Raw genomic sequence first — 25,696 nt, forward strand, 5'->3', positions numbered from 1 at the left:
TGTAGTCCCAGCTACTCAGGAAGCTGAGGCAGATGAATTGCTAGAACCTGGGAGGTAGAGGTTGCAGTGAGCTGAGATTGTGCCACTGCACTCCAGCCTGGGTAACAGAGCGAGACTCTGTCTCAAAAAAAAAAAAAGTACCCAAAGGCAAGAACCTAGACTTAACAATGGAAACCCAGTTCTCAGCATAGAAGAGCTATTTTATCAAAGCAATGTATGCATACGGTTTAAAAAGCCAAATAGTACTAAAAGTCTTTCCTGCTCTATCCGCCTCAAACCCAGGTTCTGGTAAAGTACCTTACAGGGCCGTGTGCCCCTCCCCAAGGGTATTCCCTCTCTCCATCCCTCCATAGAGGTAACCACTAGTTCGTTTTTCTTGTAATCATTCTGACACTTTATAGTTTTACTCCTTATAATATCTCTAAGCAATACATTTTACTTTTGAAAAACAATAACGACCTAGCTGTGTAAGAAAAAGGTGATATCACAATTAGATGAACAATCCCAAGAACAGGTAAACTGAACATTGACTCTGAGTTATAGACTGGCTTCAGCATCCCTTGGAAGTTTTCCAGAGCCTCTTCTGGGGAAGCAGAAGTGGTGCTGAGTGAGTCCTTGGAAACACGGCACCCCACAATCAGGGAGGCTATTGTGTGAGCCAAGCACGGGGTGTCCCCCAGAAATATGGTAATGGCAGAGGGCTGCTCTGCATTTTCTGCTTCTAAGCTCAGCACGTCCCTGCCCCCAGCTTTCAGGAGGAGATCAAAGCACACCCACACCTCGTCAGCTGGCCAGCTGTGTAGCAGGGAGAACGGAAATGTCATCGGCACCAGGCAAGCTAAGTACAGATAAGGATCTGCTTCAGGCCCATTTCAGCTTTCTGTCCTCAAGTTAAAAACTATACAACTACAGAGAACCCTCAACATGGAAAATTACACTGCTCCGATCTGGACTGCTGCCCTCTGTCCTGAGGCAGGCAGAGTTCTCTATCTGGGATCTCCCTTCACTGTCATTCTGCGGATTCCCTTTTCTCTCCTATGTTGGATCTCCTCTTTCCTGTGACCCACATGTATGAGTTAGAATACATGTGAAGGGGGCCAGCCCCTCCACACCTGTGGGTATTTCTCGTCAGGTGGGATGAGAGACTGAGAAAAGAAATAAGACACAGAGACAAAGTATAGAGGAAGAAAAGTGGGCCCAAGGGACCGGCGCTCAGCATACGGAGGACACACGCCTGCACTGGTCTCTGAATTCCCTCAGTATTTATTGATCACTATCTCTACCATCTCGACGAGGGAGATGTGGCAGGACTATAGGGTAATGGTGGGGAGAGGGTCAGCAGGAAAACATGTGAGCAAAGGACTCTGTGTCATAAATAAGTTTAAGGAAAGATGCTGTGCCTCGATGTGCACGTAGGCCAGATTTATGTTTGACTTTACGCAAACATCTTAGTGCAGTAAGGAGCAGTATTGCCGCCAGCATGTCTCACCTCCAGCCATAAGGCGGTTTTCCCCTATCTCAGTAAATAGAATGTACGATCGGGTTTTACACGGAGACATTCCATTCCCAGGGATGAGCAGGAGACAGATGCCTTCCTCTTATCTCAACTGCAAAGAGGCCTTCCTCTTTCACTAATCCTCCTCAGCACAGACCCTTTACAGGTGTCGGGCTGGGGGACAGTCAGGTCTTTCCCTTCCCACGAGGCCATATCTCAGGCTGTCTCAGTGGGGGGAAACCTTGGACAATACCCAGGCTTTCTTGGGCAGAGGTCCCTGCGGCCTTCCGCAGTGCACTGTGTCCCTGGGTACTGGAGACTGGAGAATGGTGATGACTTTTACCAAGCATACTGTCTGCAAACACGTTTTTAACAAAGCACATCCTGCACAGCCCTAAATCCATTAAACCTTGAGTCACCACAGCACATGTTTCTGCGAGCACACGGTTGGGGTTAGGGTTACAGATTAACAGCATCTCAAGGCAGAAGAATTTTTCTTAGTACAGATCAAAATGGAGTTTCTTATGTCTTCCTTTTTCTACACAGACACAGTAACAGTCTATCTTTCTTTCCCCCACAACATGCTAGGCTGCTATAACAAAGATATAATGCCTGATAGAAGCTTCTTTATCAAAAAAATTCCAGAGGCAGGCAGGTGGCATTTGCTCCAAGGGGTCATGACTGACCCAGGGGTCCTATGTACCACTTCTGCTCACATCCCATTAGCCAGAACTTAATGCCATAGCCCCACCAGCTGCGGGGTAGGCTAGGCAGAGGGGCCCCTGCCTGGGAAGCCTCTCACCTAACTAAAACTCACTAAAACTCGAGGAGATCTATATCAAAAGAAGGGGAGAATGGCTATAGAAAGAAAGTTAGCAAACTGCATCTTTCTCTTTTTTATTGTTTTTCCTCTGAGCCCCAATTTTCTTTCTCTGTTTTACATTTGAAAGCCTTCCTCAAATGTCTGGAGATCTGACTATCTGTAAATATTTAAAGAATGAGGCACTAAAAAACTGACTGGAAGACTTGTGTGCATAGATTAGGCTTGCCAACTGATAGCTTCACCATAGAGAGCGTCTTTGTTCAAATGTCACCTTCTCAGCAAGGGCTCCCCCATCCCCCTATCTAACACTCTCCCTTTCACTTTCACTTAGCATTCCCTATCCCTCTTTTTCAATTTATTTTTTTCTATAGCATTTATCTTTTTTTTGAGATGGGGTCTTACTCTGTCATCCAGGCTGGAGTGCAGTGGCACAATCTCAGCTCACTGCAACCTCTGCCTCCTGGGCTCAAGCAATCCTCCCACGTTCAAGCAATTCTCCCACCTCAGCCTCCTGAGTAGCTGGGACCACAGATGCACGCCTCCATGGAGGCTCACCTAATTTTTTGTATTTTTGGTAGAGACAGGGTTTCATCTTGTTGCCCAGGCTGGTCAACACTCCTGAGCTCAAGTGATCCGCCTGCTTTGGCCTCCCAAAGTGCTGAGATTACAGGCGTGAGCCACCACACCCAGTCTATCTTTTAATATATGGTATGATTTATTTAGTTTACTGTCTCTTCACTATTAGAATATAAGTGCCTTGAGGTCAGGGATTGGTGTCTATTTACCGCTGTATCTGCAGCATCAAGACTGCTTGGCAGATAGTAGGCTCTTTCTTGAGTGAACAAATTAAAGAATAAATGAACAGGTACAGATCTGGTTGCCTCACTGGGAGATCCCCCAATTATTGGTTCCTGGACACCTTTTCTTTTGAGCCATTCAGTCTCTCCAGCTTCACAGCTGGGGGTTGGGCCTCATCCTCAGGGTTCTGGCTGCCAAGCAGGGAAAAGGGACTTGGCAGCTTCCTGGCCAGTGTGTAGACTCTCATGTAACCTCCTGTTTTCTGCCCTGCTCCTTGCTGAGTAATTCTGTGTGATCTGCAAGGATAGAAAGAATGATCTTTCAAAGAACATGGAGAGAGATTGGCACTAGGTGCTGGCAGAAAAAAACAGCAAAAATTAACCACCAAAAAATTCACAGCCAAAGCTCTACTCTTTCTGTTTACTGAAGAAAGCAAGTGATCCAATCTCCTGTGAATGTTGTTGATTTTAATAACCACCTTCTCTGCTTCCTCCAACCTGGCCCTTTGGGCTAGACTCCAGACAGCCATTTCTTCCAATTCAAGGCTGTCCAAAGAGGCCCCTTAAGGAGAAAGAACTGGTAAATTCTTAAACTGATGGTAAATTCCTAAACTGGTGGTAAATGGATCTATGTGGCCCAGACCACACTATTTATATCCCCAGTGAGTATTATTAGGTCGTTATCTTGACATTTGGTTGCCAGAGAAAGCCATGTTCCCTAATTTACTACACCATAATAATTGTTCACAGGTCGTGGGAAATATTGTAAAGAACTGGGATCCTGAGATATTTTACTTAGAGTTCCTTTCTTATATTAATAGGGGTCTTCTTACCAAATACACCGAATGTTTGAAGGGGAAGAATTTAATCCTGCTCATTAGGGGAAGAGAATTCTGGCCTGGTCCCTTTAAGCACAAGGGATATTTTAAAATGGGTCTATATTTATGCACAAGTTTATACTTCCTGTCTCCAGGCGACTTTTCTGGTGAGCTGTGCAGAGCTGAAGGTAGGAGAGAGAGGGGAACTAGGAGAGCCAATGACGGCACAGAACATCGTGCAAGCTGGGGCTCTGGGGTTTTTTACGGACTCTTCCAGCGCACTCAACTCCCCCCTCCTAGTTGGCGGGGCTCAAGCCTCTGGGGACCTGCAGCTGAGCTTTCTCAGAAGCAAGAAGAGATGCCTCCTTCCTATTCTCTTGTGTGCCTTGTGAAACTTAAAACATTTCATATGTAAAATTACAAGCTGTTTATGGGGTGGAGATTTTGCGCTTCCTCCCATTATTAAGTCATGCTTGAGAACTGAGTGTGGATGATCTTTAACACAGTCTGCCCAGGGTTCTAGCCAGATGTGTTAAATGGGGACCAAAGGACCCACTCTGGGAATGGAGGACCAGCAACTCCTGGGAAGACAGAATTAAAGAGCACGGCTGGAACCTGTGGCCACGGGGGCTGTCCCCCGACATCCAGAATGCGACCCTTGTGTAGAGCTGACTCTGGGTGCCTTCATCCAGCCCCCTGCGTAGAAGATCTCCTTTAGCCTCATCAAATCAGTCACTGTGCGATTAAAAAGTTCAGGGGGTGGCAGGGACAGCTGCCCCCAGAAAGGGAACAGTGTGGGCATCTCCAGACAGGTAAACCACAGGAAAACCAAGGAGCCCTAGTTCTCCTCTCCATCCAGGAAGCCTTTAGTTGGCAGCACAAGGGAGGGGCGGCCACACCTTAGGTTATTTTTGAGTCCGTTTCCCCACCCCTGTGTGAAGGTGTGGCCCAGTGGCAGATAGACTGTCCTTAATCTAACCAGAGGAATCCTCCTCCTCCAAGTGAGAAAAGGAGCAAAGGATGCAAAGCGCCCCTTCAACACTCCCTGAGCTGGAAGGAGAAGAAAAATCTCTCCTCCTTTATAGGAATTTGGTAAGTGAGGGATAAGTGATCCCCACTAAGGAGCATGAGCTTTAGTACAAGGACTTTTTCTCCTCTGATTGAGCCGCTGTGCACTGCAGAACTCTGGTGAGGAGCGGTCCTCAGGCCTATTGAAAGGATCAGAGAATACACATATCCTGTTTTCCATTGTGTATACATAAAGAGGTACGAGTCTACAAAGCTTCAACTGCATCTATTTTTTCCTTTTTTTTCTGAGATGGAGTCTTGCTCTGCCATCCAGGCTCGAGTGCAATGGCACCATCTCAGCTTACTGCAACCTCCGCCTCTCTGGTTCAAGCAATTCTCCTGCCTCAGCCTCCCAAGCAGCTGGGACTACTGGTGTGTGCCATGGCACCCAACTAATTTTTTGTATTTTTAATAGAGACAGGGTTTCACCATATTGGTCAGGCTGGTCTCGAACTCCAGACCTCAAGTGATCTGCCTGTCTCAGCCTTCCAAAGTGTTGGAATTACAGGCATGAGCCACCATGCCTGGCCCTTTTCCAATATTTTGATAAAGGTGAACAGCTGATTTACCCAGTTAGAAGTTTTTCCTGGTTTATTTTCTGTGTGGCGGCAGCAGCAAGGAATAAAATATAAACTCAGTTCAAGGATAACTGCCATGTACATATAATTATCTATTCAAAATATTTAATTTACTTTTTTAAAAAAAGTATCCCAGCATTCATAGTAGCTTTTGACCAATTCTGCTTTTTCAGTTGATGGCAAAAACACACCAGAATATGTGGAGAGGCTGTGGTCGGCCCCATCTTTTACTACGGCAAAAAAAGGGGGTCTACAAGCTTGGAAATGTTGAAAATTACTGCCCTGAACCAAAGAGGTGGCTGACACTGGTAGTTCTGAAGTTTCCTACTTACAGAGAATCTAGCAAATCACTGCCATGTGAGGATAATACCAAATAATGGTCTACTCCTACCGAGGTCAGTGTATAAGGAATCTTTAGCAGCGTTTCCCAGGCATTTAAAGAGGCTATATACAGCACTTTGGGAGGCCAAGGCAGGTCGATCGCTTGAGGTTGCCTGAGGTCAGGAATTCAAGACCAGCCTGGCTAACATGGTGAAAACCCATCTCTACTAAAAATACAAAAATTGGCCGGCATGGTGGCGCATGCCTGTAATCCCAGCTACTCCAGCTCAGAGTCTCCAGAGTAGCTGTCTCAGAACACTGGTCCATGGCACATCAGCAAATGTTACATGAAAAAATGGGCTCCATGAGTTTGGAAATGCTGGGCTATACGATGCTGGCCTGCAGGACTTGTGCTCATTTTTAGAGTCTATGCCTTTTATCTGATAAACTTTAAAAACAGATACTCTTAGCCTCATTAAACCCCAAAAGCATTTAAAATATTTACCTCTTTCCCTTTGCTGAGATATAGGAAAGGGTAACAGAGGATGGATGGAAAACAGCATCCCTGAGAGGCACCTCCAGCTTAGAGGGATGAAGAGGGCATCAGTCATGTGGAGTCATGCAGCAGATGAGCTCAATCAGGGCTCCTAATCTAGTCTTACACTTGAGACACTCTGGAAGTACTGTGGAATTAGTATCTGCAACATGTTAGAAGTAGATGTTTCAGCTGGGCATGGTGGCTCACGCCTCTAATCCCAGCACTCTGGGAGGCCGAGACCGGCAGATCACTTGAGGTCAGGAGTTCTAGACTATGCTGATTGACATGGTGAGAACCTGTCTCTACTAAAAATACAAAAATTAGGCCAGGCGCCGTGGCTCACGCCTGTTAATCGCAGCACTTTGGGAGGCCGATGCGGGTGGATCACCTAAGGTCAGGAGTTCAAAACCAGCCTGGCCAACATGGCGAAACCCCATCTCTACTAAAAATACAAAAATTAGCTTGGTGTGGTGGTGGGCACCTGTAATTCCAGCTACTTGGGAGGCAGAGGCAGGAGAATCACTTGAACCCGGGAGGTGTAGGTTGCAGTGAGCCGAGATCGTGCCATTGCACTCCAGCCTGGATGACAGAGCGAGACTCTGTCTCCAAAAACAAAAAAAAAAAGCCAAAAGACGGGCATGGTGGTGTGTGCCTGTAGTCCCAGCTCCTCGGGAGGCTGAGGCAGGAGAATCGCTTGAACCTGGGAGGCGGAGGTTGCAGTGAGCAGAGAGCAGAGATCACGCCACTGCACTGCAGCCTGGCAGGCAAAGTAAGACTTCATCTCAGACAAAAAAAAAAGAAAGAAAGAAAGAAAGAAGTACCTGTTTCATTTGTCCAGGACACTAGCAGCAGAGTGAGGGGGTAGCACTGGAAAGACCCCAAGCTTGGTAAATTTACTTAGCAGAAATTCACACATGCTTGTGAAGACTGCTGTGCTGGAAGCTTGACCTTGGAACTTGCCAGAGCCTTTAATATGTTACATGCATTGTGAATTTCCAAAGTAGCGACTAAGTACCCATTATATATCAAAGATTTTACCTATCCTTTTTTCAAGAAGCACCTCTCTCAATTCATTTTAAGGGTCACAAGCACTGGAAATGCTAATATTTTGTGCTTTGACTTCTCTCCCCTTTGCCGCTCTCACTTGCTTTTCCACAGTTAACACCATTTCATGCAAGGAATGCTCTTATGGCCTGAATGTTTGTGCCCCTCCTAAATTCATATGTTGAAATCCTAACCCCTAAGGTGATGGTATTAGGAAGTGGGACCTTGTGGGAGGTGATTAGGTCATAATGGTGGAGCCCTCATGAATGGGATTAGTGCCCTTTTAAAGAGGACCCAGAGGGCTAGTTTGTCCTTTCTACCACGTGAGGACACAGTGAGAAGGCACCATCTACAAGCCAGGAAATGTGTTCTCTTCAGACACTGAAGCAGCCAGGAACTTGGTCTTGGACTTCCCAGCCTTCAGAACTATGGGAAATATATTTCTGTTGTTTATAAGCTACCCAGTCTATGGTATTTTGTTATAGCAGCTCCAACAGCCTAAGACAGATGCTGAATGGGTGCATCATGTCAATGTCTGGCATTTCTTCTGTCAGCATTCTGTAACTTATTTACGGTTTCAGCTGATAACTTGGCGTAAGTCCCAAGTTTCTCAATAATGACACAAAGTCCATCAGAGTCTTCATCTCCTGGTTCAATTCAAGCATCATTATAGACCAAAGTCTGTGCTAAGAGCTGTTAGAGCTGATTTATCAATACAGTCCCAAGCAATGACAACTGTATAAATGGCATCGTTAAGATTGAACTCTCCTGGAAAATCATAAATTCTAGGACCTGCTAACTGCAGCAAGCAGTTAGCAAAAGCAAACACAAAAAGGTGCACTTGCTCTTCATGGATTGTAGAATTCCGTGTCACAAGGCTGTATTGTGGGTGTCACGGTGGGTAATAAATTCAGAAGAAGATCACGAGAGGGTGTGAGAAGCATTTGCCCAGAAACAAAATTTTTCCATTTTTATCCAGTTTTGCTGGCCTTGCCTTGAACACATCACTGGTCTACAGTGGTTACAGAACCAGTCAGAACACATTTTTCTAGCTACCTATACTTTCCTTCCTCCCTTCCTTCTCTCATGCCCTCTCTTCCTCCTTTCTTTTCTCTCTTCTTTCTTCCTTTTTCTACAACTTTACTGAAGTATATTTTCTTCAATGAGGGAATGTTTAAGCTGCTCAGCTCCTAACAGGAACTGGCCCTAGAATCTAAAATTCCTGCTCCTTTCATGGTTTAGAAGCCACGTGGAATGAATTCAAATCCCAGTTAGGTGATTTCCCAACTGTGTGACTGTAGGTAAGCAAATCTCTGTAGTCTGGCTTTTTATTATAAGAATTAAGGACAATGAAAATTAAATTAACTAATTAAATTAAAATTAAAGATGATTAACAGAGAAACCTCACTCTCTGGCTTCCCTGCGGCTGAATGGGCCATGCAACCAGCTCTCCATTCTCCCCAAACACTTCTTACCAAGCATGCTGTTTTTTCCTATTATCTGTTTTGGGTTAAGTCAAATATTAAACACAAGGTTGGTGTGTTAACAAGTCACAACATTTGAAGAATCCTAATCAGGTCAGACTTTGGAATAGTTTCCTCAGAGGTGGGAAGGAAAGTGGGGAGGGAGGATGACCTTAATAACTCCTTGACCTTGGAGAGTCAGCCTTGCAAGTCAACTAAAAGAATGTGTCTCCCGGCAACATGCCCAGCCTCCCTCACATTGCCCAAAGACATCAATGCAACAGCATCCTCAAAGGAGGACATTGACTTCCGTGTTTGCTGGATTATTGTACATTTTTCTTAGAATGCTTGTGGAAGCTGTTTGCTAGTCAGTAGGGTATGTGAGCTTTGGAGTCAGGTCCTAGTTCTTCCCAGCTCTGCCACTTATTAACCATGTGACCTTAGGCTATTACTCACTGTACTCATTTTAGAATATAGACATGCAAAGCCCCTGGTCACTGGATTGCTGGGACAATAAAATGATAGAGATAATAAGAGTGGTTATACTTGCAGAGTGCTAACTCTGTGCAAGGCACTGGTTTCAGCACTTAATGCGTATGACCTCATTTACTCCTCCCAGTGACACTATGGGGCTAATAGTCCATTAGCTGCATGTTATAATGAGCAGATAAAGTCCAGAGAGAGGTCACTTTACCTGTCAGAGGTCGCACAGCAAGGGGTGGAGCTGGGATGTGAATTTGCCTGTGCAGTCTGGCTTCATCACATGCTCAGCCACCCCACCAGACCACTTTCCTGTGCCATATCAGCTCTTCTGAAGGAAGTCATGTACGCAGAATGTCTGCCCCTCAGTAAGAGCACAATAAATGGTGATATTGAAATAATAACTAATACTTCCATTTCCTCAGGCCTCACCAGCTTATGGACTTCATGCAAACACCTCTTGCCTACTCCCAAACCAGGCCCCAATGTCTCCTGAAGTTATTTCTGGGATGCCTCCCACGGACCTCCTGTCCTTTCACACTTGCCCCTCCCTGAGGTCCTGCCTGTGAAGTCCCTTGAGATGGTGCCTCACCCTTCCACTGATGTTGGTGTCTCCTAGGCCTCTCCCCTGAGCCCTCTGGCCAAGTTCCCTGGGCCCCAAGCACAAATGGGTATCTGGGCCTAAACAGTCAATACCATCCACTTGGAGACCAGTGACTTTGTGTTCCCTGCTGTGTTCTGTTACATTCAACAGACATTTCCTAAGCAACTATTATATTTTGGAGAGAGTGTTAGAAGACACACAAAAAGTAAGAGCTAATGGTAGCCCATCTTCTTTGGATGTCTGAGCAAATGACATTTGTGAACAACAACAAAAAAGCAAGTTACAAACAACAAATATGTTTACAAGGACACCCTCTAGCAGCGTAGGGCCACCCAATGCCTACTAAGGTGCTATACAAGATCAGTCTTTCTTACCACATTCATTAAAACTCGTGAGGGCCAGGCTGGGAGCTGTGGCTCATACCTGTAATCCTAGCACTTTGGGAGGCCAAGGTAGGTGGATCACTAGAGGCCAGGAGTTCAAGACCAGCCCGGCCAACATGGTGAAACCCTGTCTCTACTAAAAACACAAAAATTAACCGGGTGTGATGGCGGGTGCCTGTAACCCCAGCTACTCGGGAGGCTGAGGCAAGAGAAACCCTTGAACCTGGGAGGCAGACGCTGAAGTGAACAGAGATCACCTGGGCAATGGAGTGAGACTCTATCTCAAAACAAACAAACAAAAGTTGTGAGGGTTATAAAAGAGAAGGTTTTGTTGTTATTGTTGTTGTTGGTGGTGATGGTGATGTGCAGCTTAGCAAAATGCCCAGGCATACTTAATAGCGCCTATTAGCTTTTGTACATAATCTTTATAGCTGAGTTCTTGCTAAGGAATTTTCTTAACTTTTGCTTTCCGTCTAGTCAAAGAAAGCATTTTAACCTCGCCTGGGCACTGCAGTATTGCAATCAGGGTTCTACCAGGTGGCTTCTCAGGGATTTTGGTATGTAGTTACTTTAAACTAGAATGGCTTCATTGCCTCAAAGGCCATCCACACCTCAGAGGAAGTCACTAAATTTAGAAAACCAACCCTAGTCCTCTTCCAACCAATGGGACAGAAGCCCCCAAAACAATGGTGTGTTCAGTGACTCAGGCTTGACAATGGGGAGAGAATTAGATGAGAGATTTTGAGGAAAATGAAAATTGCCTACATAAATTTTAATTTTATGGAAACTGAAACTGAGGATGTTGCATTTTTCCTCAGCCTTAAATTTATGAAAAGTAAAGGCAAAAGCAAGATACTTCCACTTGGGAGGAGGAAGGAAAAAGCACTCTCGAGCTCCAGGCCAGCCTGCCTGAGGACAGTGGTTACTCAGTAACTCTCTTTAGAACTTGCTTAGCCAAATTTGGTGTTGCAAGGCTCTTAGGCTTAAAAAGATTATTATTTATGATTGTGCTCCAGTATTTCTTCTCATTCTTACAAGGCAGCTGAATATTTTTTTAAAAATCAGAAATTAACAAAAAGGTAGAAAACTCAGGTAAAAATATATATTCTGAGATGGTAGAAAATTCTATCATTGTAAACAAAAAATATTGAGGGACTCAAATTTCATGTTTAAAATGCTTTAAAATTCATATAAGACTGTTTCTAAGTTTTTTCAGAATTTAATTTTACATTAACTCTGATACAGCTCTGATGACTGGAGGAACACCAGGGTTCTTGGTCTCGAGCCAATAGGATTAATGACATGAACACACGTGGAGTGGTTTTAAGGAGCAAAAAGTTTAATAGGCAAGAAACAAGGAAGGAAGAAGAAAGTGGCTCTCCAGTACAGACACAGAGGGAGGGGAGGATTCGAACAAAGAGAAAACCCTGTGTGCACAGAAAAGTGGCTGCTTATATTGCGATGCTGGAGGAGGTGGTGTCTGGTTTGCATAGGGCCCAGGGGATTGGTTTGACCAGATGTGTCATTTACCTAGCCCGCAAAAAGCCTGGCCCTCCCACCTTAGCCCTTTAGTATGCAAATGCGGGCCGCCATGATGTTCTGAACCCATGGTGTTATCTGGAGGTGGCCATGACATTTGGTACACCTGGTGACAAGGAAAAGATGGCAGGAATCGCCATATTAAGTGAGCCCAGTTTTTACGGGCCTGCATTGGCATATCAAAGCTTGCTGGCCTGGCCCTTCAAGCCACATTTTCTGTTAGGAAAGAGATGGTTCAGGGGTTGTTTCTTGTTACAGGAAAAATTCCACCGAGAACCTTACTATCTGCCTAAAAATTATTTCTTAATAACTCCTGTATCAACTCTATGAGAATTCATAGCCCTGGGTCATTGATTGGTCCAAAGGGTCAAGGACCCAGCGCTCAGTATAAGCCCAGAGAAACCCTGAGCAGGAGAGATTATAAGGTCAACAAAATGTGAAGGGAGGGCACAGGGCTGAATGTGTGATCCTGAGAAGGTCTAGGTCAGCCCCCAGCTCCCACCCACCCTCTCACAAAGAGAGATCATTTTGGGAGGTGGTAGCCGCTAGGCTGCCCTGGGCCTCAGGGAAAAGTGTGGTCTTTTGGTCAAATGTTTGTGAAACAGAATTAGAAAAATGGGGGTCGAGTGATGGAACTGGAAAAACTATCAAGGAGAAAGAAGGAGCCTGGGGTCTAGAAGTCAAAAGTCACGCTGGTGGCGGAAGGGCAAGGGAAGCCCCTGTAAGCCCCTGTGGGCTGGGGCAGTGAATGGAGGATAAGGAACGGCCCTCGAGGAGCTAGGTGCTGCTCTAGACCTGAGAACTGAAATGAATTGTCTTATGGGTTCTCAAGGCACAATCTGTGGACCAGCAGCATAAGCATCGCCTGCGAACTTCTTATAAATGCAAATTCTCAGGTCCCTTCCCAGATGGACAAAATCAGAACTCTGCAACTGAGGCCCAGCATTCTGTTTCTGGGTTTTTAAATTGTATTTTAATTTAATTTTTATTTATTTATTTTTTGAGACGGAGTTTCACTCTTCTTGCCCAGGCTGGAGTGCAATGGCGCGATCTCAGCTCACTGCAACCTCTGCCTCCTGGGTTTAAGCGATTCTCCTGCCTCAGCCTCCCGAGTAGCTGGGATTACAGGCATGCGCCACCACACCTGGCTAATTTTGTATTTTTTGTAGAGATGGGGTTTCTCCATGTTGGTCAGACTGGTCTTGAACTCCCGACCTCAGGTGATCCGCCCACCTCGGCCTCCCAAAGTGCTGGGATTACAGGCTTGAGCCACCGTGCCCGGCCTTAATTTTATTTTTTAGGAGACAAGGTATCGCTGTGTTGCTCAGGCTGTACTCTAACTCCCAGGCTCAAGCAATCCTTCACCTCAGCCTCCAAAGTGACTGGGCCTACAGGCACACTCCACCACACCCAGCCCCTGTTTTAATTAGCCCCTCAGGGGATTCTGATGACTGCTACAGTTTGAGAACAACTTGTTTATTAACAAAATGCTGTGTTTCAGCTATTAAGACACCACAAAGCAATTCATTAAACCAACTGTTTACTGGACTGACTGAGCTGCTGTAACAAATCATTACAAACACAGTGACTTAAAACAATACAGACTTATTCTCTTTACATCTTTGGAGGTCAGAAGTCCAAAATCAGAATGACTGGACTAAAATCCAGGTCTCAGCAAGGTTGGTTCCTTCTGGAGGCGCTCAGGGGAGACTTCATCCCCTTGGCATTTCCAGCTTCTAGAACCCATCTTTATTCCTTGGCTCAGGGCCTCTGAGGGCAAAGGGCAGCCACTTCAAATCTCTTGCCATTACACTGCCTTCGCCTCTAATGCTCATTCTACTGCCAGCCTCCTATAAAGGCCCTCATGATTATAATGAACCCTCTCAGAACAATCTCTGTATCTCAAGATCCTTAACTTAGTCAAATCAGCAAAATCCCTTTTGCCATGAAAGGCAACCTATTCACAGGTTCTGGGGATTAGGAATATGGACATTTTTGGGGAGGCCATTATTCTGTTTCCTATAGGGAGGAAGATGAGAAATATGCACTTTCATTTGCTTGTATTCACATAAATAAACAGTTTTCATGCACAAGACACTAATAAATCCGAATACCTGTGAAGGATGCGGGGCATGAGGGGAAGGAATGGGAGCTAGCACTTTCTTCTCAAAGTTGACTTTTTATATTATTTTGAGCTTTGAGCCAGGCAAATATATTACCTTTTACACAATGTTAACCATCAAAAAATAAAGAGAATGAGACCCCTTTTAGTAATTTCTGACTGTTGAACCATTGAGTTTGAATATGACATGTCAGAGATCAAACCACTGGGACCTTTGGAGTCCTAGAGGTTACAAGTATTGAAAGCAAAAGCATTTTAGTGGTGATGTAGGTAGTAGGGGAAGAAACAGAATCTTGCTTGGGCATGAACAAAACAGGATAGGCACTAAGTCAAAGATGAGGGACTGGGCTTGACCTTCAAGGCAAGTTAATGTTTTGGCCTTTGTTCATATGTTTTAGAGTTAAAAAGTTCTTCAGATCTTCCAAGTGCCCAACAAAGGAAAAGAGGTTGAGATCCCCATTTATTTCTCCTTAATTAAAAAATAATAATATACTGTGTCCACTAAATGAAACTGCCTTTGCAAAAATTATAGTAGTAAGGGAAATTTAATATAACTGACTCCATCTTGCTTCTAACAGTCTAAAGTACTTTTGCTCATTCTTGTGTGGAAATCATTAACAGTCCTTTCCCTCCTTGAACCAATCTCTTCCTTGTTCAAAAATTGAAACCATACAAGGTCACAAGGTTAGAATTATGGTAGGGGCCTGAACTTTGCTAAAGAATAGGCATGGGTGAACAATAACCATCCACTGTTTGCTTAACTTGCTTTTCTGTAAGTTGCTTACTGCCCCAGGGTTACGCAACTGAAAGCTGCAAAATTTGTAATTTCCCCATCTGTTCCTATGGATAATATCACTATTTTGAAACCTAAAGAACTGGTTTTTCAGGTGTTTTTCAGATTTAGCATTTTGGCAGACCAAGAGATACCACCTGGTCCTGAGACCCCCTTCTCAACGCATTGGTTTTTTGGGAGGCAGCAGGCAGGAAGAACTTGTCGGGCTGTGACATAAATTGCATGCTATTTTCTTAAATAATTATAAATAAGAGAGCTCTTTGCTCTGAACACGTGAGAGAATGCCAGACACTTTCATGATAATGCTGATCATTAGTTTACTGTTGAACATTAAGCTATAACAGTAGAGGACAACTGAGATTTTGAGACACAGCCTGCCTCATGACATGGAAAATTAAGTGCATGCAGTTAAAGGAACATCTGCATACAGTCGAACACTGTGTATAGCACCAAGAGAATTTCCAACTTCGTTATGCCCAACAAAAACTCTTCTGTCTCCCCATCTCATCTTACTGCCCAAACTCCAGTGAAGACTCCCAGGCAAAGATGTCTCCAAGGACTATTTTGTTCATGTTCTGCATCTCCTCAGTGGTCCATCACTTATCACTTTTCCATTCTATATGTTCATCAACTCCCCATACACTTGGCCTCCCTGATCACCCTGGTCCCACATGCGGGCTGATACTGGCTACTCCTGACATTGAGCAAACAGTTTTAAGTGTTAGCATGCTTTTCATTTTCATTTGCGAGTTTGCAATTATTGTTCCAGCTGAAGCAATCTGGCCTTTTCAGTTCCATGTATTACACAGGTTATGCCAGGCCCTATGCTAGATGGAGGGTTGGGAAGCAGGTCACGAAGAAAAATCAAGACATGGTCCCTGTCCCTCAAGTAATAGCCCAGTAGAGACCACCAATAGCCAAATACCAAGAAATGCCATAAGCACCATAACAAAGGTATGAATAAAGAGCTAAGGAAAGACACGTACAAAAGCAACAAATTCTTCTTGGGAAAGTCACAGAAAACAAGAGAAATTATATTTAAGATGGGCTTTTCAGGAAATGCAGGAGTTTGCAAAGTAGACAGGGAATGGCAACCCACCCCAAGCCATAGGAAGAGTTTAAAGTCTGCCAGTACACAATCTTAATGGACAGTGCAGTGTGTCAAGATGGCAGTACCTTTTCTGCCTGGGGGAGGAGTGTTCACGCAGAAAAGACAGGGCTAAGTTATAAAAGGCCTCATGGCAAAGAGGACTGTGGAGGTAACTAAAGGCAATAGGGCTCTTCTATGAAGATGTGTGTCCAGATCAGATCTGTGTGAGGAACATAATTCCAAAGGAACTGTGGAGCCCTTCATGAGTTTAGTAGGCTTTACAGAAATTTGGGAACCTGCTGGGGAGGGGCTGCATCATTCCATGCACCATCCATTCTCATGGTATGGCTGCCTTGTCTCTTTCCCCTCCCTACCTGGGCTCCTCAGCCCTGGGAAGTTCCAAATTCTTTTCCATCTATTATGCAGAGCAGCTTCTCCACTTCCCAAGCCTTGGTCCCAGACAACACTCAAGCCTACAAGGGGCTCACTTCTATGTTTAATTATCAAAGCATTTTTCTAAATGAAGGCAGTTATTTTGCTGAGATAAATTCTGGTCTTGACTTTTAAAGATAACATAAATTTCTTTATCTCACCACACATATTAGTCAGCTATAGTATCAGCAACATTCTAGATATTTTACACATAATGAAAATTATCTATGAAGCATAATTATGCTTGAGAAATACAAGGCAGCATTCTCCAAATCATTTCAGTATTTCAACATCCAAGGTAAAATAATTACAGGACACTTTGTTAAACTTGTTTTAAAAAAGGTTTATTTGTTACAAAAAGTTAAATACTAAAGCTAAAAACATATAAATTCAGGTCAGGCTATATTAAAATACGCACATACCCTTCTTTGCAAAATTATTAAAGGTTGAATTAAACAGATGCTTTAAATAAAATAAAGTACTCTTTGAGGACATTTTTGTCAGATTAACTATAACAGTGTAGTGTAGTTTTTAAAATTGCAGTTGAAAAGTTTAGCTGTCTTGGAAGTCAAATTTATCCAATTGTTCAGACTTCTGTTACTACTTAATATGAAGCCACCATGCTGGCTTGGACAGAATTAATTTCATTCATGTTATGGAGAGTTCTATATTACAAATCTGGTCTCCTATAATATGAACAGTGAGCAGTCAGAAATATACAAAGGGTTAAATAGAGTAAAGACTTTGGCCAAGAAAGGAAAGGCCTTAGTTCTACCATACAGTATCTTCTCTAATTAAAATGACTGGGAAATATATGGAAGCAGAAACCAGCACAAAGCACTACCCATCTAGAAATAATCTTTCAGTTAAAAAACAACTCTCAAAACCAGCACTCATTTCTCTAAGATAGGTTATAAGTATTTTACGATTTCTTGTTATATTAAATTGAGTTAAAGGTACTGACAAGTCAATATGCAAATGGGTTTAAACACTAATTTGATTTCTCTTCTGACTAGCTCTGGAGAGCTGTGACATCTGGATGTTGGTGTCACTCACACAGGTAGGTGGTAGAGAACTTTCATAACAAAACTACACACTCCACACCAACTGGGCACCAGCTTCCAAACCCAACTCCACTTCAGGTCAAACAACCTTAAGGAACTACCTATAGTCTAGTTAAACATTAAATAGTATTTTCAAGAAAATACCTTTTTTTGCTTTGCAACTTATATTTTTCAATTTCCTAGATTAAAAGTTACTGATTTTGAACTTTAAATGCTGTAATTCATATAGGGGTGCGAATATGCTCATGAAAAACAAAAGGCTATTATTCCATTTTAAAAGTCTTAAATGTGAATGAATTTCTAGAAATCTACCACAGTATCTATTTTTTACAATGCTAATCCTTGTCAAATGGGATTTGCCAGTGGTTGATTAACTCAAGTGATTAAAATACAAAAGACATAAAATCAATTCCAGTAATCATCAATGATACAGCCTAATTAAAATCAGCCCAATTAAAATATTTCCTGGAATATATCTATAGGGAATTTTTAATGTTTCACTTTGGTTTTTTTTTTTTTTTGAGATGGAGTTTCGCTCGTCACCTAGGCTGGAGTGCAGTGGTGCGATCTCGGCTCACTGCAACTTCCACCTCCCAGGTTCAAGCGATTTTCCTGCCTCAGCTTCCTGAGTAGCTGGGATTACAGGTGTGCGCCACCACACCTGGCTAATTTTGTATTTTTAGTAGAGACGGGGTTTCACTGTTTTGGCCAGGCTGGTTTTGAACTTGTGACCTCAAGTTATCCACTTGCCTCAGCCTCCCAAAATGCTGGGATTACAGGCCTGAGCCACCATGCCTGACCTAATGTTTTACTTTGGCAGTGTTGGTATACATACAAGGGCTAACGGTATGGGGTCCCAATATTATACTATAAAACCATTTAATCAAATTTTTGAAAAGTCGGAAAAACTGTGTGTATTCTAAAGTCACTGGAAATTAAAAGAAAAATATATTCCAGTAGTGACTTACAGATGAAAATGATGCTGACAATAGACAGTAATCTGTTTTTCTATGTCTAGGTTTGTGAGTTTCTGATATAATTATTTCTCTATACATGTGATATGAAAGAAAGAAACTATCATTCTGTCCTCTATCCCAGTCCATTCTCCCTCTACGTAACAAGTCTTTGACTTATATCCTTTCTTTGAACTTACTGTGTAATATTAGAGGACAAGATTCATGCTACTCTTTATCAAATAATCTTGCAGTCCTTGAAAAGAATTCAAAGAATTTAAGCCACTGACGTCCTAATCTTGGTAAATAACACTAAAAACAAATTCTTGAGCCAACTTCGGTAGCAAATTCTCTACAGAGCATCTTTCTCTGTGAACATCTTTATACATGTGTTATTAAAGTTAGGCTGGTTAGTCACTCTTACCAACCTCCTGGTCTTACAGAATGATCAAGAAAGTATTTGTTCATCTATGATAGAGCAAGAACTGTGACTGTTTTAAAGCTAAGACAACACAACACATTTCTCCCTTGCCAGCCGAGGTGGCAGTGGAGGCCCTGGGTGGTTCAGACCTCCCCAAAGGCGGGAATCTTCACTATGTTCTCTTCCCTCCGGTGAGCCTCCTTCTCTTCCCTTTATATCAGTGCCTTTTTCTGCTTTCAGAGAGAAAGATGTTTGAGCAAGAAAACATAGGATATTTCCCACCACGAAACAGACATAATTTTGAGGGCTCAGCACAAAATGAAATCATGGGGCCCTTCTTCAAACATTATTAAGAATTTCCGCTATAGCAGAGCCTTGAACCAAGTGCGGGGTCCTTCTAAGTGTGGGCCCTGTGCTGCTACACAAGTTACATGCTAAGAAAGCCAGCCCTGCCTAGGTTCCCCGCCTACTCAGATTGCCAAAAGGAGATAAAGTGGCTCAATTGGGTTGTCCAGATGAAAAGCAGGTATTTTTTTATGATGATTCAAACACTGTCACCAATTGAGAACTAAGTGGCATTTCACTTTCCAAATGGCCGGCAAATTTCTATTCCTAAAATCTCATGTTGGACTGATTGGTTTTCCCCTAGATTTCTCATTATACGAATGGTTATGCTGGGTCTTTAAATGCCCCTTATTTTAATAGAGCAATTAATCAGCCATGATTAAATTTCTGTATTAATCCTACATAATTTTTTTTTTAAATCTAAGCATTTCTTAACTGAGAGGGGTCTAAATATCACTAAAGCAACAGGACATCTTTAAGGGAAAACAGCTGCAAAACAGCTTTGCATTCTAGAGTGAAAGCCTTAGTTTTAGCCTATGGTATATTTTGTTCCCTTTTAAGACCACAATGGTAGTTTTTTTCCAAAGAGAACTAATAAACATATTAAGCTATATGGTAATTTTTCTAACACCCACATTGGTTTCGGTCAGAAGAATTTTACTGGAACCTGGAGGTATCCCATTCTTCACAATAATAAAAAAGAAATGTAGTGTATAAAAGCTCCAGGTTACATTACTAAGCAACGACATTTCCGGGAGTGAATATACTTCCTGTATTCCGCAAGCTGCTTCAAGTACATATTCGACGGCCATCTGTGCTTTTCAACAAAACTGCGTTCTTCCACTGAAGTTTTAAGAAAAAGAATGTTAACCGAATATGTTTTATTGTGGATCAATTAAGATATCAGCTATTGAGTTCCTCTTTAATAGATGAGATCCAAGCTCTGTGATACATCTCCTACCATTCCCACAAGTTTTCCCAATTTACTACCATTTTGGTTAAATTAGTATCCGGATTTAAGTTATTATGTGACTTACAATTATATATATCTTGTCCACTACTTCGAGTAGTATTTCATTATTTTCCTTTTCTTTTCTTTTTTTTTTTTTGAGAGGGAGTCTCACTGTGTCGCCCAGGCTGGGAGTGCAGTGGCGTGATCTCAGCTCACTGCAACCTCTGCCTCCCCAGTTCAAGCAATTCTCCCGCCTCAGCCTCCCGAGTAGTTGGGACTACAGGCGTGTGCCACCACGCCCAGCTAATTTTTTGTATTTTTAGTAGAGACGGGGTTTTACCTTGTTGGCCAGGATGGTCTCGATCTCCTGACCTCGTGATCTGCCCGCCTTGGACTCCCAAAGTGCTAGGATTACAGGCATGAGCCACCACGCCTGGCTTCCTTTTCTTTTCCAATAAAGCTTTTGTTTTTCCTGGATATAATGGACTTTTTTTTTTTTTTTTTCCATTTATAATACTTAGTTTTCTTTCTTTTTTTTTTTTTTCTTTCTGAGACGGAGTCTTGCTCTGTCGCCCAGGCTGGAGCGCAGTGGCGCAATGTGGACTCACTGCAAGCTCCGCCTTCCGGGTTCACGCCATTCTCCTGCCTCAGCCTCCCGAGTAGCAGGGACTACAGGCGCCCGCCACCACGCCCGGCTAATTTTTTTTGGTATAATACTTAATTTTCTGTGTAGCTAACTTAGTCTTCCAAAGTCTTTCAAGTCCTCTCAGTTGTGCTTCCCACCCAGCCAGTCATCAGATAAGCTGTTCTTTCCTGTTGCTGCTGCCCTGCCTGCTTTCTGGACCTGCTTCCTGCCTTGGAGTTGGATCCCTCCATTCTTGAACTCCAGGTCCTTCGCTTTGTTCATTCTCTAGGTTTGGTGAAGCACAACTGTCAGAGGCATTTGAACTAGAGCAACCGCATCTTGAATAGGGGCTGGGGACAATGAGGCTGAAACCTACTGGGCTGCATTCCCAGACAGTTAGGCATTCTAGGTTACAGAATGAGATAGGAGGTCGACTCAAGATATAGATCATAAAGACCTTGCTGGAGGCCAGGCACGATGGCTCGTGTCTGTAATCCCACCACTTTGGGAGGCCGAGGCGGGCGGATTATTTGAGGTCAGGAGTTTGAGACCAGCCTGGCCAACATGGCAAAACCCCGTCTCTACTAAAAAAAAAAAAAAGAAAAGAAAAGAAAAATTAGCTGGGTGTGGCGGCACATGCCTATAATCCCAGCTACTGAGGAGGATGAGGCAGGAGAATTACTTGATTCTCCATCTACTGTTTAACCTCATCTATTATAAGTCAGATTAACAGGGTCTTGATTCAGCCTGCAGGACCATACAAACTAGCTGCTCAGCTCTAAGTTTCAATAGGAAGCAAAGGTGACATGAGACTACTCCCTCAGTAAATATTAAAAACCAGAGAAAGGTTATTAGAGATGAGCTCTGGCAGCCAGCAAAACAAAACAAACAAAACCCCGTAACACAGAACACATAATATCGAGCTAAATTAAACTGCGAGAATAATGAATCCATAAATGCCAAGGGTAACATATTCCTGTGCACTGCTGTTTGTGTTCATGAGTCCAGTATATAAAAATCTAACACTTCATGACCTATTTAACTGGGTTCTGATGTATCTGTGCCTGTACTGACATGACATCTTTTCCAGTCTCACTTTTTGATTTCTAAACACCTCTAAAAATGAAAAATTCTCAGTCAACAGAAAACAAGTTGTAGAATTCCAATAATAATTTGAGAACTTTTCAAGCTGAAGATGGACAGTTCTATAAGGAAGCTGTAGAGTGACCGTGACAAGAAACTTTCCCAACTTCAGGTGACCATGTGCAGTGGGCCAGGTGTAAAGCACTGGGGAGAAGTGACTGTGACCCTCTGGAGAGGGCATGCTCCTTTAGGTGGGCCGCCAGCGCCAAGCCACATGTTGCCACTAGGATGATGGGCCTGGGGTAGCCAGATCTTCCAATTTTTCAAAAGAAGCCAAAATATGGTTATTTTTAAATACCAGTACTATATATTTTTAACTGTGGGGTCCCAATAAAACACGTTGGCAGGCTACACCTAAACCATAGATGGCCAGTTAGTAACTATTGATTTAGACAATTAAATTCTCCCTTATCCAAAAGGCGCTTTTTTCCTCTGCCCAAGAGGATGACACCTCATAGCAGAACCCTGGACAGGAAGAGGCACTGCAGAATGAGAGTTCTCATGATTCCCTTTTAATTCCCATCAAAGGAACAGAAGGCAACATCGACACATCGTTTCCTCCTTAGCCTGCCACCTCACATCGCACTGGAAGTCCTGCTTTGCACCATGCCAGGTGTCATAACGTACTTTATAGGCAATTGGGTAATACCATATAATGAAAATTCATAACTAAAAGGATTTATAGAGCATCTTTCTCCCAAGGTTGTAATAGTACTCCATATATACCATATATCTATACAAGATAGTAAGTAGAAAATAATCTTATTCTTCTCTTACAAATAAGAGTGACCTCAGGTAACATAATGAAACTGGCTCCAGGACCAAAGTGCAATTCATTTAACTTTTAGCAAGCTTCTTAAATAACTATAGAAGCAGCTACTTAAATAACTATAGAAGAATGTTCCTTCTGACAGCAAGCATACGCAAGCCTTATCTTTATGAACTGACTGTTTTTTCCTTGCACAAAGTACATAGCTAATAAATAACTGTTGTTTTGATGTGATTATGCTTCTCTACTGTACTAATAGTTGACTTATATAAGGAGGCTCCTAATAGACATATAATGTTTGTTGACCGGCTGAATACATCTCCCAAAAACGGATTGTGTGTTCCTGGGTTTTCTTTAACTGCACAAGTAGCTGAATAAAAACAAGAGATTTTTACTCTTTTTTCTTTTAGAGACAGAGGTCTCGTTATGTTGCTCAGGCTGGACTCAAACTCCTGGGTTCAAGTGATCCTTCAGCCTCAGCCTCCCAAGTTGGCTGGGATTACACCGAGGTGGAATCACCATCTCGATCATATGATTTTTATATCTTTTACCAGCAGAGTCTTTTTTACGAAGTAAAATTTTAGGTAGAACTCAAGATATGAAACAGATAAAGTGGAACTACTATGACTGAAGGAGGGAGGGAAGAGTCCAAGAACTGTAAATTTTAGCCTTCCCTTTCCCTTTCCCTTACTCCCTCTCTCTCTCCTTCTCCTCACCCACTCCCTACTTTCTGTCCCCCACCCTAGAAGACACTTCAGTTATCTCCACGGAGATTTATTTGTCCAGAGTGTGAAACTCCTTGATCAGGTAATCTTTCACTTCCTTTTCTTTTTAGCTCAAATTTTCCTTGAGTCTATGCTAGATAATAACATGAGCAAACCACTGCATCTAAACTGTCTATTCTGACAACTCTTATATTTTCATTTTTTTCTTTTTATGCAGTACTCAGTAGTTCACACTTTGGTTTTAATTTTTATAATTTACCTTAGAAAGCATATTACATACACTCCCAGTAAGTTTCACAACATTTTTTATATATGAAAAACTGTTACTCCAAAGTAATATAAGGGACTCCCATATAGGTATACTCAGTAAATACAGATATCCAGTACAATAAAGCTAAATATAATATAGTTAACAAGAGTTAAATTCCTTTATAAAAATTTTTTAAATCTGTACTGTTTAAACTTTGCTGCTGACTTAGGTAGTTAGAACTAAGATATCACTTTTCACAACCAAATGCCACCTGAGGACACATTTTGTCACCTTATCTATTTCAGGGAAAGAAAATGCATTTAAAAATGGATGGAGCTATAAAATAATCATTAGAAAACTTCTTGTGTAACACAGGTTAAGGCACTTATGTAACACAGGTGACTATAAATTGTTTCCTCAATTACCACACTGCATAATTTACAAGAAATTTATTACATTGACTATTCTTATTTTGCTAAAAGTACTACTTCTACAACTTATGTCTCAAATCTAAGAACAAAGAACATAAAGTTTTCTTTTCAAAACAGAAATTAGCAGTCTACCTGAAAGATCCTGAAATTCAGGCTTTTGACTGAAGATGAGGTAGTTAGTAGCAATGAAATGAAGTAGCCAGGTTGAAAGGCAATCAGAGTGGTGAAACTGCAAGAAAAATGAAAAGTGAAATAATATTGCACATAATGGCCACCGGTATGATAAGATCAAGAGAACGGCCTGGGAGCAATCACGGAGAGCCCATATTCATGTTTAATGTGCCTTTACCTGATGCAGCTTTCAGTCTACTGTGACAGCAGACAGGATGAGGGAGCACTATTAGCACATAACGTTGAAAGTACATTCTCGGAAGAAGCCAGGCCAACAGCGAATCAGAATCTACGGCTGCCGGAGTGGCCAAACATCTTTAAGCAATGCATGGCTGCATCTGAGGTTCTTGAAGATTTAATTTGAGCTTTTAATCTGAAGCCACGGACTTCACTAACTGCACCTGTATCTGTGTAGTAGCTGATGGTGAGCAATGTTAAAACAAGTTCACCTGAGGAGCAAGCCAAAAAATATTTTGAGGAGGAAACACCATCGGCCGAAGGCATGGGTTTCAATGTGTAAATGTTTCTAAGAGAAAGCTGTGGCTAAATATTTGCTTTTAATGAGATGTACAGTAAACTGAGCAGGATTTCCAGCTCCATTCTCCTCATTCTGAGCTCCAATAGCTGCTAATGGAGGGAAAACTCCAAGCAAGCAGGCCACTGACATCATCACCTTGGTGCCCATCCAGTGACACTCACTGATCCATCCAACCACCAATGCAGATGACAGTAACTTGCTGGCAGACAACTTTGGTACATGAGTATAGAACTCTTTTTTTCATTATTATTATTGTGGTACAATATGTGTAACATAAAATTTACCATTTTAACAATCCTTAAGTGTACAGTTAAATGTCATTAATAAGTACATACACATGGTGGGGCAACCCAACACCATTATCCCTTTCCAGGCCTTTTCTATCACCCCAAACTGAAACTCTGTACCATTAAACAATCTGTTTTCTCCCTATCCCTATCAGGTCCTAGCACCCACTGTTTTACTTTCTGTCTCTATGAATTTCGCTATTCTAGGTACCTCATATAAGTGAAATTCTAAAATATTTGTCCTTTTATGTTTGGCTCATTTAGGGTAATATTTTCCAAGTTTCATCCATGTTGTAGCAGATATCAAAATTTCACTCCTTCTTAAGGCTGAATAATATCCCATTGTACATATATACCACATTTTGTTTATCTCTTCACCTGTCAATGGACGTTTGTGTTGTTTCCACCTTTTGGCTAAGTATAGCTCTTCTAAGGAGATGCAAAAATATTAAATAAGCAACAAGTAATGCTAAATTGAAGAAAGATTAGTAATCTCAAACCTTAATAAAAAAACTCAAGGATTTGCTTTTTTTTTTTTTTAAAAGCTGTATAGTGTGAGAGTATTTAAACACAAATTCATAGGTCCCTCTTATATTCATTATATAAAATCAATTTTTGAACTGGAAATAACTCT

At 42.4% G+C, this 25,696-nt stretch overlaps 1 protein-coding gene across 1 annotated transcript in view; it reads right to left on the minus strand.

The window, feature by feature from the left end:
• Positions 1–16,706: 16,706 nt before the first annotated feature.
• Positions 16,707–25,696, minus strand: part of RHOBTB3 (Rho related BTB domain containing 3) — a 65,610-nt gene continuing 56,620 nt past the window's right edge. Inside the window, exons 11-12 of the mRNA XM_016952988.4 lie at positions 24,199–24,295; positions 16,707–20,014 (exon numbers count right to left, since the gene is read on the minus strand). Coding sequence (XP_016808477.1) covers positions 19,899–20,014; positions 24,199–24,295 — 213 coding nt within the window. The 3' untranslated portion in view covers positions 16,707–19,898. The remainder of the gene's footprint in view (positions 20,015–24,198; positions 24,296–25,696) is intronic.

Source organism: Pan troglodytes, chromosome 4 (assembly GCF_028858775.2).
Source record: "Pan troglodytes isolate AG18354 chromosome 4, NHGRI_mPanTro3-v2.0_pri, whole genome shotgun sequence".
NCBI lineage: Eukaryota > Metazoa > Chordata > Mammalia > Primates > Hominidae > Pan > Pan troglodytes.